The sequence below is a fragment of the Anguilla rostrata genome, chromosome 2 (genome assembly GCF_018555375.3).
Source record: "Anguilla rostrata isolate EN2019 chromosome 2, ASM1855537v3, whole genome shotgun sequence".
Lineage (NCBI taxonomy): Eukaryota > Metazoa > Chordata > Actinopteri > Anguilliformes > Anguillidae > Anguilla > Anguilla rostrata.
Genome location: NC_057934.1, coordinates 36,005,964 through 36,019,940, shown reverse-complemented (window position 1 = coordinate 36,019,940; position 13,977 = coordinate 36,005,964). Strand labels below are relative to the sequence as shown.

The window sequence follows — 13,977 nt, the reverse complement described above, 5'->3', positions numbered from 1 at the left end:
ACTTTACGATCCGTAGTTCGAAAAATGTCCCGGATGCAAACAGGGGGGCAGTTTCAAAATTGGAAATGGGGTGGAAATACTGAACTACAACAAAGCTGGATTGAAATAGATAACTGGTTCATACAAGAATAACTTTTTTGAGACGTTTAACCGAATAATTCGTCTTCAACCACGTCAGGTAAACGCCTGTTTAGCAATATACATTGCACATTGATCTGTTGCTAACTTTAAAAATTGCATTTCTGACGAGGTTAGATATCAGTCCCGATAACATTAACGGTAATTTGGCTAACTAGCTAGCTACGAAGAGCAAACTGTCCCTCCTTGTTTTTAAATCGCTAGCAATGATTAGCATGCTGTCGAGTCAATTTGTCTCAAAATCGCCGTGGTGTTCAATCTAGACCACGTTGTAATAACTTCAATTAATGTGCGGTATTGTTTACTTGTTATAACTGCTTCATAAAAGAACGTTGCATACATATCTTCTACATGATCTAGACTAGCAAACTATGAAAAGCTAACGGACATCAAAATGCTATGTTTTTGTTTTCTCGATTTGCTGTGCTAGCTTGCTTGATAGCAATTTTTTTGCCCTTTGTTTACCCACCGGAGTAACTAGCTAGTCTAGGTAGACTAGCTCAAACTTTTAATAAACTATTTAAATGTAATTAAAAACTTAATTTTAGCTTATGTTATCGTTTTCGCTTGGAAGTAAATTTAAACATTTGTTAGCTAACGGTACGCTGCTGCCTGTACCAAGGATGTTTGTCTTGGTTGTAGAGTACAACCAAGTGTGTTCTGTTTAGTTATTCATTGAACCTATGAAAGTATTCGTGTGAAATATTTTACGACCGCAGCGCACGCGTTGTGTATAGCATGCAGTATGCAGCAACTTTGGTGATTCACTTAATCATTCCAACCATAGTAAAACGTTTCATTAACAGCCGGGTAGCTGTGTATCGACAACAGAGAGTAATAGATAGTACTAGTCTCGGTGTGTTCCATTTGGTGGTTTTTACTACGTACTTAGATTGACCATTTAAATGAATTTGGCTTTTTATGATACGGTAGTTTATTGGTCACAGCCAGGTGCTACGGCGATAGCATTGACAGGAGGTTGGCAACCTCCACGACTTACTGAAGATAATATAGAAATTATTAGTGACAAACGAAAAAAATAACGTATAAAGATGGCTACAATATACAAGAAAACTGTTACTAGAAAAGCTGTTGACTGCTTTAATGTTAGGGTTGAGCAGGGGGGAAAAAGAAATTCAGTAATAACGGGCAAGATAGCTACTATTTTGCAGAGCTGGAGGTGCTGCTTGTTTAATGTGGGAATGTGAGCAGATTTACACTGGTGAGCTAATGACCTCCAACCCAAAGGTTGGGAGGCTCTGATTGGAAGAGGGATCGCCTAGTATTTGGAGCTGTGGGCAGAAAGTGCCCTTTAGTCCTATAACCCTGTTTTTAGTGAAGTTCTCAAAGAGCATCTATTTGATTGTGATTAAGTTATAATTGATATTATTATTCTTAATATTTATATAACCTGATAGAACACATCTGAATATATCACTGGGGAATTACACTAGTAATTACATTATTTGAACATTAGCATAAACATAAACATTAGTTGGGCTAATTACACAAGGGTAATTGCAGCAATCAAAAACCAGCTGGCATGCTAGCTCTGACACTACTGCTGTTAATGAATGACAGGCCATGTTCTTTCTGTGTCTCGATAACTGAATCTCGTGTCTAATAAGTGGGGACCATGCAGCGCTGGACATGGGTGCAGGACCTGCTGGGACCGCAGAACCTGTTGGGACCTCAGCAGCTGAAAGGGAAGTCGTTTTACCTGGACAGCGTGAAGAGTCGCCATTCCACTGTGCTCGTGGAGGCCATCACTCGCCTTGGAGGGGTATGCTATTTAGGAGTGGAAGGACACAGAGTATTATAGTGGGGGGTATGCTATTTAGGAGTGGAAGGACACAGAGTATTATAGTGGGGGTGTTATTGGTCCAACTCTGCAAACTCTGGGTGTATGTTTTTATGTTGTTTCTGAGCCCCTAACCTAAGACAATTTTCTAACACTATGTGATAGACAATAAAGTTTTTTGAATTTGAATTTGAAAGCTGGCATTATTTCATTGCGTCGAGTCTGGCTCTTGTACAGGGACACCATATATTTTCATAAAGTTCAATGCAGCTTTTTTACACCTCCAGTGGGGCAGTTATACCAGGTTTGAGCTTTGCAAAACCAGTAACAATGTTTACATAATCATATGAACCTAACACACGTGCCACAATAACACAGCTATGCCGTTTCAAGGTGAGTTAGGATGCACACTGCATTGTGTGTCACTTTAGATGGTGCTTTCTTTGCAGAACGTGGAGAGCTTCCTCAATAAGGACGTGAACATTGTGATAACTGGCAGCCAGGAGGCTTGGACTGAGTGTCAGCCGAGGGAGGCTCTGAGAGTGGCGGGTGGGACAAAGGGCGTGGCTTCCTGCTCCCCAGTCTCCGCCCACAACAGGCAGTCTCAGGACGGCACAAGCAGCCAGCGCTGTGCCACTCCCAGGCCAGCAGTAAGCACCTCTCCACTCTTAACGCTTTTAATTTGAATTAATTTACTACCATCATTTTTGTTGAATGGTTGTCTACTATCTCTGTAAGATGGAGTACACCAATAATAATAGCTTCCTGCTGGAATTTGTGCCTGTAAAGTATTTTGCGATTTATGCATGGTACTGATTCATGCTGGACATAATGAGGTGACTGTCAATGACCAGGGGAACCCCTCTTCTGTTTGTGTAGGTATGTGGTAGCCGTGGGAAGGCCCTCCTGGAAAAAGCAATCGGCAATAACGTAAGTGCAGTTCTTCTTTGGATAATTGTTAGTTTGTCTACTGTATGAGGAGAGCTTCCTTGTGTAAACTGACAATAGAAATCAACTGTAAAATAAAGAACTGTGGTGTCCGTAGCTTGTAGTTACTATTTAGTTTCATGAGACCTGCAGTGTATGACTAACCAGTTCTGTCACATGTACAATTAACGGGGCCATCCATTGGTTATTGTGTGTCTGTGGGTGTGTTCTGTTCAGGAGCGCTGTCGTGGAAGCAGTGTGCTGACCAACGCTCGCATGTGGGGGGTGAAGATTGTGCACGTGGACGGTATCCTTTTTCAGCAAAGCACCATGGTTGTTCATGGCCAGCATTGTGAAATATAGCATTATCTGACATGCAGGATGTTTTTATTTTTGTTTGTGGTGCAGGGTTGATGCATTCAGAGACTGCTGCACAGGGATGCCAAACAAAAGAGCATACAGTAATCAGACTGTCTGTTACAGTATGTGGGTTTAAATTGACTCTGATGTAGTGATGACGATCCATAGGGCAGTTGCTCCTATGCAAATGCTCTTTAAATTCTCCACATGTAATCGTAAAGCAATCAATTTCTGATAATTATTTTCAGATTAAGTACTCGTAGAATTCAGAATGTATCAATTTCACATAGTTGCTTAGGGGGCGGCAAGGTGGTGTGGTGGGTAGCACTGTCACCTCACAGCAAGAAGGTCGTGGGTTCGAATCTCGGCCTTTCTGTGTGGAGCGCTCTGCGATAGGTTACGGCCTGTCCAGGGTGTGTTTCTGCCTCTTGCTCAGTGCACACTGGGATAGGCTCCAGCGACCCTGCTCAGGATAAGCGGGTATAGATAATGGATGGATGGACATAGTTGCTCATTTTATATTATCAGAGTGATTAAAGTACCAGTAAGGACATTTTAATTTGAAATTCTGGGTAGTTTTGTAACGTGATGCAAAATCACAGAATCACGTGAGTGAAATGGTTTATGTTGGCAACAGTGGCATTTCTGGCTGTTCATTTTGAGTATGTTGGCAATGTAGATTCAGAACTTTCATTCTTAAAAACGTATTTCAGTTGCATAGATGCCGATGCCATGTAATCAATACATTTGACCTTTTGCAAGGTTACCGTTTCTCTGTACAGTCTTCAATAACTGTATTTCATTGAGAACTGTGCTAAAAGCTAGCACAGCTTTGTTCACAGATATTGTTTAAATAAAAAGTTCCTGTAATTTCTGAAAACATTTTCTTTACACAAATTTTCTCATTCCATTCATTCCGTTGTGCCATGCTTCAAAATATATATCAGTTGTAAGAATAAAAATTATCCAGGACAGATGCTTACAGATTTCTTACAGGTTGGTTGTGCTGTGGTTATACATTGTTATAATGTAAGCCTGTTATTTGTACTTTACACATTTACAGGCTAACATTCATTTGTAATTTGAACATAACTGGAAAACATTATTGTGTTCATGGGTTTTCTAGAGTTGTATCCTCATGTGCCACATATTTTATACAGGTTTGTTTATTCTTGTATGTGGTCATATTATTCTGATTTAATTTAGTTTTTAAATGAATTACTAGGAAATTATTCGTAAGTACATATTGCTTACGGTTTCAGTGTTGAAAGTTTGCCAACATAGAGCAAAATTCTAGTATTAGACGTCAATTAGACTGGTAGAGGCTGTTCATCTGCTCAATTTCAAACTATTGCATTTTTTGTTTGTTTTGTTTTGTTTCCTGACTGAACGGTTTCCTCCTTTTCCTTTGATCACTGCAGCAGAGAATCAGGCCAGGCAGCCGTGTAGTGATTTAATTTGTTTTTCTTCAGACTCATCTCATTCAGCTGAAAGTTATCTGACTGTGGATGTTTGGTCTTTCAGAAATGAAGACTCATAGATTGCACCATTTGTCAGGTTGAGTAAATCTAGTGGCTTCATATCACTGGGCTGCATATTCTATGTTTGTAGTGGCCGCAAGTGTGGCCTTATGTTTTTTATTTAGTGCTGCAGTGACTGTGAAGGGACAGCAGAGGGCAGCATGTTACAGTCTCAGGTCCCATGGATAATTGAAAATCTGTGATTTATTGATGTTTACTGCAAATGGTGGTTAGCTCTTGTTTCTGGGAAGTCTAATCTACCTTCAGGGTCTCTTGAATCTCAGAGGAGTGAGATGCTCTCAAGTTTCACAAATTGTCGTGCATTTCTCCTGAATACTTGAGGAATAATGGGATCTGGTATACTAAAGTTATGGTTTTTTTGTTGGGCTGATCAGTTTGTACCCACTGATTTTAAAATAAATTTAAAAATATACAAACACACAAAAGAAGATACAGGATTGTTAACAGTCCCATGTGTTTGGTAATGGTTCTTGCACAGCTGAGCCATGGTTTGAATATTGCATCAACATTTCGTCACACGCTTTGGAAACCTACATATTTTAAATGTCATTGCTACTTAAGCTTAATTAATTTTATTTAACAATGTTTTGAGGGGGCTGGGAAGGACAGATGTTGGAAATTATTTTGCATAGGTACTTCCAAATCACCCTCAGTATGCTAATGTGGACCTGAAAGTTTCAAATATCACTGGAAGATGTACAGCACAGGCTGGTGTGAATGAATGGCTTCAGTTTCCTAGCGTCGATGCTCAACTGTTCACCTTAACAGAAAATGCAGATTTCCTGTTGTACATCGAAAGATTGACAGCGGCGACTGCTCGGGCCAAAAACAGGAAGGTGGAGGTAAAGTGCCTTGTCAGGACTGATGGTAGCCACTGCCAAAGAGGTTGTTTGTGGCTTGGGAAAATAAAGTAGAATATATTTGTGTGTTCAAGCTCAGTGCTCGTCTGTCTGTTCCAAAAGGATGCCGTCTAAATTATGTAGTAAAAAAATGGTGACAGGACTGCCAGATGGCTCATCCTGCTAAAATAGTGGTTGAATGTGCGTCATCCCACATTTTGTACTGAATCCTGCCCACGGCTGTGCTGGCAGTGATTGGCAGACTCCCAGCGAGGCGGATAATTGGCCGCAGCGTTGCCCCGGGAGAGAGTGAGGGAGAGATTCGGTTGGCGGGATTGTCCTTGTCTCGGCGACTGCTTTTCGGTCGCGCGCGCTCAGCCGCGTGCTCGGTGGAGCGCCCTTCACTCGGGCCGCGTGCGGAGGAGCGGCACGGCAGAGCCAGCACCCGTCCCTCACTCCCCAAAACGGACAGAGGACGTTGCAGCAGTGGGACAGGCCCTACAAATACATTTGGCCATTCCAAATTGCTCAAAGGAATAGTGAAAGTCTGCTTCAAAATAAAAGTATGTGGAACATAATCCAAAAGCTATCCTGAAGACTAACTTCATCTTTCTTGGTTTCACAGAAAAAGGCTGGGGGGTCTTCTGCTCCCAAGGTTGCCAAAGGTCAGCATTTCTCATGTTCATACTTTCACAAGACCTCATTTGCTTAGCATTACATTACATTACAGGCATTTTTTTTAGCACTAACCCTACAAGCTGTGAAGTGCTCAGTTGCATTCACACTATCCAGTTGTTGACAAGAGAGGCTATGGCCATGTTCATGACGAGTAATGGCTTATAGTAAAAAAAATATCTGCCAAGGGAACACCAGAGCTCAAATGCGTATCTCCCACTAGCTGTGAATCCCACGGAGAGCAGTCCCACGGTGTCTTGTTTTGCTCTCCCTGTTTTTTTCACCGTGCTTCGTCTCCCTTGGTTCACAGCGGGAGCGCTGAAGTCGCCGTACTTGAAGATCGAGGACTCGAGCAGGTGAGCTGCGTCGCCTTGACGCAGGTGGAGTAACTGACCGAGGCGCGCGGGGCAACCGCAGTCCTCCGGCGTCCTCAGGGGGCCCTCATTTCCACCAAAAAAAAACATCTAAACTCCCCCTGCCCCCCCCCCCCCCCCCCCGGCGTAAAGGGATCCCTCTCCCCCGGTGTAATGAGACTGAAGCGCGCCGCAGTGGGGTTAGCCAACGTAGCCCATTTAAGTTTGATGAGGGGGCGGGGCCAGGGGCTCGGTCATCGCCGTCGTCGCGGGAGGTGCCACGAGGCGACAGAGCGAGCCGGGTTCGGGGCGAGAGGGCGGCTGAGGGGTGGCGGGGGCGGTGGCCCACCTCCCCTTCCTTATGGAATCATACCCCGCTCAATCGGCAGAGCAGCAGGGGTCGCGGCCGCGCTGCGTGTAACGGGTGGCGTTGGCGGTTCTGCGCTCTCTCTCTCTCTCTCTCCGCGGAAGCGGGGGCGAGCGGGCCCCCCCCCCCCATGCCCAGCGGCTGGCGGACTTGAGTTTCAGCCAGCTGGTCTTCTCATCCGAAGCGGATGAGACTCGGTTTGGTAACGTGAAGAGGGCGTCCGCGCGTCCAGAGACACCAGAGAGAATGCTGGGACACACGCGTCGCCCTTGTTCTCTACCCCCCGGGGGGAATTAACAGGTGTATTAACTTCTGCAAAGTGCTGATCCACAGCTCCCCCCCCCACTTAAAGTAATTGGGGGTGTGTTAGGCCAATGGGACTGGGCTTACATTTTCCACATTTTCTGAAATGAGAACTCGAGTGGACAGGGCTCTGATTTCTTTGGTGTCTTTGCTTGGCTGAGCGTTTGTAGTTTTGAAGCTTTAGTGTTCTGTTTGTATAGAAATATGATTTTTAATACAAATTATGTACTTTGCACGAAGGATGGCATTAGCATTTGCTAGCAGCTTAGGGCCATTTTTTAAATATCTGGGTCTTTGGAATTTGTGATGTACCAAGTAGATGCCATATTCACATCATATAGTGCCTTGTGGAAGTATCACTATAACATTCAATTTATTGCATTTATTCATTTGGGAGAGTCTTTTGTTTCATCAGGAACCTGCTTACAAAGTCATTACTGCAAAAATAACCCCAAGTGCAGATAAGTGAACCTACAGGAGCTGTAGCAGGGCGAAGGATAACACTAAGTGCAGACCTAATAGAACTCAGCTACTACAAACAACTGACACAATGTTCTAAGTACTAAGTAATATTACAGTAACAAAGTAGCTTGCATTAATTAGATTAAGGAATCGAGTATATGTAAAATACCGTAAATAATCGCAAACCTTGGTTCTAAAGGTGCGATTAGTGGGATTAGTGCTAGATGCATTGTGCGTAGTATTAGATGCATTATGTGCAGTGCTGTGTTTGTAGTAATGCTTTGTGCTGCTTTGTGTGAATAGGAAGTACAGGCCCCTCCACTTGCAGTCCATGGTCTTCCCCACACTGGGCTACACGGGCAGGTTCAGCCCTTTCGAGCCCCCCGCCCCTCCGCCCCCAGAGGCGGGAAAGGACCAGGGGAACCACCGAACCAAGTAAGCGAGAATCCCCAGGAGCACTCTGTCTAGCTTGCACGTTGCGTGCCTATGTGCCGTGCACAAGGCATAGGCATGCCGTAACCCATTTCAAACGACGACTGAAGACTCACCTCTTCAGGCTGCACCTCTCCCCATCCCTCCCTACCCCCCTGTAAATGACTGTAAGCTTAGGGTTGTAACTAGGCAGCTGTTTCGTAGGTGACTTAGGTGCATTAACTGTCTTAACTACTGCTTGTATTTTTTCCATAGACTGCGTTGTTGCCGTTCTCGTTGTTAGTGTTAATCAGTTTAACCTCCAGGGTCCAAGTTGAACTATGCGGTTGTTCCCTGCACTTGGACCGGTACTTCTCTCTAGGGTTTCCGACACACTTGTTCCTGGTTATGGTTATACACTTTGTTGTACGTCGCTCTGGATAAGAGCGTCTGCCAAATGCCTGTAATGTAATGTAATGTAATGTGCGGATGGCGTATTTGGAGAGAGGGAAGGGAGGGGTACTGCAGTTCAGTGCTGCGCTTTTTTTGAAAATACCGTGCGGCCACTCCCTGGCGTCAGCGGTGCGTTTTACACGGGGAGCGCGAGGCTCCCTCCCCTGCAAGCTGTGCCGGGCGTTTCGGGGGCCTCTGTTCCCAGTGCCTGTGTGTGTGTGCGCGCTCTCTTCCAGGGAGAGGAGGCCGGACCCGAGCACCAGCCAGGAGAAGCTTCCGCCGCCCCTTCCCCTGACCCCTTCGCCCCGCCGGGCCCGGAAGAAGACCGTGGGCTTCTGCGAGTGCTGCCAGCTGGCCTTCAAGGAGCAAGACGAGGTGAGGCGTGCCTGCGCACGGGAGCCGCGACCGTCAGACCTACGTTTGTGTTTTTCCTTAGTATGAGTTAAAAGCATTATGTGTTCCTTTAACTTTCTGTTGGAGGAATACAGTCCTGTTCTTTCTACATGCACGTCCTGTTTTTCATTCAATTCTAGCATGTGAGAAGTTCTGTAAAAAAATAAATAAATAAATAAAATAAAAAAAAGGGGCTATAGGCGCATGCAAGGCAGGTGAACACGGCTTTTAGCCAATAGAGTGCGAGCGTTTTACTCGCTCCGATTCTGTAACACTCCCCCAGGGACTCTTGTGCTAACAGTTGACTTTTGTTTTGCATTTAAAAATGACTAATTCTTCTCTCCACCCGAATCCGAGTGTTGACAGCTCTATCAGCAAGCACTGTACCGCCAACGTACATGTTTATATACGCATTCACACGCACACACACACACACACACTTTCTGGCTACACGGGCCGTGCTGTGAGCGACGGTGTTTCGATTTGATGTACACAGCGTTTTTGTTGTGCGCGTTGTAAAGGCAAGATGAGAGCCAAGGTCTTGTCTGCATGCGTTAGGTTGTTTGGGTTGCGTTGCGTGTGCGAGCATATGTGTTTGTTTATGCGTGCGCCTGCGTGTGTTTGTCCATGCATATGCGTGTGCGTGTGTCTGTGTGTGTGTGTGTGTGTGTGTGTGTGTGTGTGTGTGTGTGTGTGTGTGGCTGTGTGTGTGTGTTGCTTGGCTCCCCGCTGACTCTGCTCCGTCTCTCCAGCACTTGAAGTCGGATCAGCACCGTGGGTTTGTGCGGGACGCGTCTCACTACAGCGTGCTAGACCAGCTGGTGGCCCTGATGGAGCCCGTCTTCGCCCGCGGTCCGACGGAGAGCCTGGCGACGATGAGGTAAGCGGCGCGGATCCGCGTTCTGCTGCTCTCTCAGCCCGACGGTCTCCTTACGCCATCAGGCCACCATCAGGCAAACGTCCTCGCCTAAAGGCCTTATAGAGCAGGAATACTGAAATCTGGCCCAGGTAGTACTGCTGGTTTTCTTTTTTACCCGATTGATATGATGTAATACGATATGCTTATACTTCATTGGCTGATTACGCAGAAATTTATCGTGCATCATTGTTTATTGAATTTACAGAGATTTAACTCGCCTGGTGTCCCAGTTTTAAATCAGCCCTCATTAGAGGGGAAGAATAAAACCGGCAGTACTGCTGGCCTCGTGGGTCAGATTTCGGTTTCCTGTACTGTACTGTGATTTCATTGTTTTTGTTGGTTTTCGTTCTTTAATGTCTAGTTTTATTTTTTTCTTTGCGCTTTTGTTGATGGCCGTGTGTTTTCATTATCTTACTAGGTTTGATTGAGCTGTCTTTGTGGCTGGTTTGTACGTCGCTCTGGATAAGAGTGTCTGCCAAATGCCTGTAATGTAATGTAGTGTAATGTTTGATTGAAGTGTTCTCACACGTGCTCTTCTCCTGCCAGACTCCCGTCCCCCCGGGTCCTCCCCCTGGACTCTTCCCTGGAGCTGGATCCCCAGGCTGACAGCGAGGCGGAGAAGGCCATCCAGGCCCTGCTGTCCCAGGGCAGCCCCCCCAGGCCCCGTCCTCAGCCGGCCCAAGACACCGCGGCGCTCCCCGTTTCACCAGAGCGGGCGGAGGCGGGGCCGGGGGCGGTACCTCCGGCTGCCTCAGCCAATCCCACCCCAGCATCCAGCCCTCCATCTCCCGCTCGTCAGCGGCATCGCCCAGAAACGGGATGGGCTCGCGCGGCCGAGGACGGAGGGGCGGGTTCGGAGCGGGTGGAGCCGCCGGCCGGTAGCAGCTGGCCCGCGCCCGCCTCTCGGACCCCTGGCCCGCCCGTGACGGACAGGGCAGGTTCCGGAACTCTCCGCAGCGCCCTGCCTTCGCCAGGCCCCAACCCCAGGAAGCGCGGCAGGGCGTCCAGCCTCAGCCCGAGGGCCGGCAAGAGGCGCAGGACCAACCGGCAACCCGCGTCCGACCCCGCTGTCACGCAGAGTCGAAGGGCCGCTAGCCTCTCCGTCGACCCCGTCCACCCGACACGCAAGGCTCCGCCTCTCCCCGTCCCGGCCCCAGTTCCTGCTGGCTGCTCGAGCCAGTCCGATGCCCCCGGAGTTGCCGAACGGAAACGGGAAGTAGATTTGGAGTCAGGAGGAGGACCGCGCGTCGACGCTCACCCCGAACCGAGCCGCTCTCCCTGTAACCTCAGTCCGCCTCTTCACGGTCTCGCAGTGACCGGCTGTGGGAACGGCAGCCGCGTGACATCATCAGTCTCGCGCGAGCACAGGAGGACGGAGCCTCATCCTCGGGGGTTGCCTGACGTGGAATCCCGCCTAATGGAGGATGTTCTCCCCGTAGTGATAGACCTTCCCCAGCCGCCTCCTCCGTCCCTCCGGGACTCATTTGAAGTGAGCGACCCCGCCGCGACCTTTACTGCTTGCCCTCAGCCCTCTCCCGTGCCCCGAGACTTTTCCCCTCTTCCGCCCCTGCCGCACCCCTCGGGTGACCCCTGCTTTCCCCCGGCAACCCCGGGCTCTGACCCCGCCCACGCTCGGTCCTTCTCCTCCGCGTTCAACGTGTCCGGCCTCCTCCCGGACCCCTCCGCCTGCTCCCCGTCCTCCTCCGAGTCTGACTGGGACCGCGGGCTGCTCTCCCGCCTCGCGCCTGCTGTTCCCCCTCCGGCCAGAGGAGGGCAGTGCTTGTGGGACCTGGACCTGCTGCAGAGGCCCTGTGCGGGGATGCGGGGCAGCGGCTACGAGTCGCGCCTCTGCTCCGTGCTCCACCCCCCAACGCCTCCTCCGTCTCTTTGTGGTGAGGACACAGACCCCGCCCTGTTTTCCAGAACTACTGACCAGTGCCTCGAGGCCTGTGCCATCCAGGGACTAGGGGTTAATATGTGAAGACTAAACTGAGATGTACAGTATATTTTATGAATTTTATTTTTTTATTATTATTATTTTGTGGTTTGGGGAGGGGGGGGGGGGTTCTTTTCCTTCTAAATTTATCCCACCTCTATCAATGACCAACCCCGCAGAGCTGATTTTGCAACTGGATTCTGCTTCATCAGCACTTTTGCTTTCCTGTTGTATCAATCGCCTGACTTAATTAGCAATGAGTTATGATGATGTCAGAAGACTGCATAATTCGCATTTGGATTTTCCTCCTCACGTGGAAGTGTAACGCGGTATATGAAAGCGCTTTTAGTCATCCACCAGAGTGGAGGCTGCCTTTAATTCCTGCTTTCATTGCTTTGGGCTTTAGCTTTGTTAGCTTAGCCTTGCAGTAAGCGCGCAGTTAGGATAGACTCTGGTCCATTAGTGCAAAGTGCTGCTTTAGCCTTTGTCCGCTTGGATAATGATGGTCAAATCGGTAATGTGTGCGCAAGGCGTGCGCCCCGTGAATAATGCAGGGGGGGCGCGGCGTCGCTTGGGTTTCATATTGCAGAAAGTCAAAAATGCATAAGCTATCCTTCACGCCACTTTCAGAGGCGTGGCTCGGGTTACAGCGACAGTGATGTCTCCCGGGGAGCGCGCGCGCCTCCGCTCTAAAACGCAGCGTCTTTTCACCGTCCGTACCGTTACAAAATGGCCTCTTCGGCCGGACCGCGCGAGATCGATGCGAGCCGCTCTCTTTTCCGAGAGACCCTCTCAGTTATGATACCTCGGTGCTGGGAAGGAGGATTTACTTGCCCGCAGTTTAATCAGATGAACCGACCAATCATGTAACCGAGATGTCTGGAGTGGAAGACGACACGCTCTGTAACCTTAGAGTTAGAACCTGGAAAGAATTTCCTTATGATATTAGTTTTCTCTTTTTTCATGGCAGCTGCGGTCTTACTGTTTTCATTCCACCTGGGCACTTAAACTCCGCAGACTGGAGAACAGATCCTGTTACAGTCAATGGAACTGGCATTCCCAGTATGGGAAAACTTGTGAAATGGAACTGGAAAATGTGCTGGTAGGGCAGCCCTCCAGGACCAGGGTTGAGGAAATGCACGGACAGCTTAACGTGAACTTCTCTAAGCTTTTTGACTGGTTATTTGGCTGCCCCAGTCTCTGTTGGAGCCTGATCCTGGCAGACCCTGTGCTCAGGATCATCTGTTTTATCACTGAATGTGGTCTCTTCATTTTAGCTGTCTGCTGTAATGTGCTGAAGCCCTTGCCAGTCCTGTGTGACTGGATGAGCCTGAATTCAGCAGCTGTAAGGGCACTACTTCCCTGGAGATGCCTGGTCCTGTAGTAACTTTTTAAATAGTCTTTTAATGGGATATTGAATCGTAGCAGTATTTTAAATCTTTATTTGTAGGTATCATGTTTTTTATTGTTTTAGCTGTTTTAACAAATAAACATTTCTAATTGACAAGGTATTTGAATTTTTTTCTGAAAGCGTTTTTACTCCATTGCCTTCTGTCATTTTCTGTTGAGAAAACACTGAATATTTTTATTTTTCATCATTATAATTTTTTTTTCAATGTTGCATTGTATTCCCCAACCAAAAATAGACTACTTCCTGGTGGCATGACATCACTCATCTGATTAGGCGAGCAACTGCTCACTGCAGTCAATATTCTGTGCTTTAGGTGCGTAGAGTTCATTAATTAAGTGGAGCTGTGTAGTCTGGTCTGTAGGGAGGTTGTCTTGTCTGTCTCTGCTCTTGATACACTCCTCTCTTTGGAGGTTAAACCACATGCCCCTCCTCTCTCTCCTGCCAATCTAACCACTATCAAGCAGAGGTAGTAGTATTCAGTCCTGTCCTCCCCTGTCTTCTCTCTTCAGTTTATTATTAGCAGGATGGACTGGATACAGAAACATAACCAGATAACTTCATGTATGTAAACCAATAGTTCGATTCCATATATGTGCAGTAAACAAAGCTTTGGTTTGTACATGTTCAGTAAATGTGTAGCTCGAGTGCTTTCATACATGTAGACACATGACTAGGCTTCAAACATGTA

The 13,977-nt window shown here is 47.4% G+C and overlaps 1 protein-coding gene across 1 annotated transcript; it reads left to right on the top strand.

Moving 5' to 3' along the window:
- Positions 1 to 13,385, top strand: dbf4b (DBF4B-CDC7 kinase regulatory subunit). Its single transcript, XM_064321854.1, has 12 exons — positions 1 to 178; positions 1,767 to 1,921; positions 2,389 to 2,589; positions 2,819 to 2,869; positions 3,104 to 3,173; positions 5,545 to 5,609; positions 6,232 to 6,271; positions 6,592 to 6,637; positions 8,070 to 8,201; positions 8,867 to 9,005; positions 9,776 to 9,903; positions 10,489 to 13,385. Exons 2-12 carry the CDS (start codon positions 1,775 to 1,777, stop codon positions 11,921 to 11,923), a joined length of 2,454 nt encoding a protein of 817 aa, XP_064177924.1. The 5' UTR covers positions 1 to 178; positions 1,767 to 1,774; the 3' UTR covers positions 11,924 to 13,385.
- The last annotated feature ends 592 nt before the right edge of the window (positions 13,386 to 13,977 follow it).

Bases quoted from the DNA above. Each gene is read 5' to 3' on its own strand.
- dbf4b (XM_064321854.1), top strand. From the start codon at position 1,775: ATGCAGCGCTGGACATGGGTGCAGGACCTGCTGGGACCGCAGAACCTG. The intron at 2,870-3,103 runs GTAAGTGCAGTT...TGTTCTGTTCAG, and splicing joins AAAAAGCAATCGGCAATAAC to GAGCGCTGTCGTGGAAGCAG. The intron at 8,202-8,866 runs GTAAGCGAGAAT...GCTCTCTTCCAG, and splicing joins CAGGGGAACCACCGAACCAA to GGAGAGGAGGCCGGACCCGA.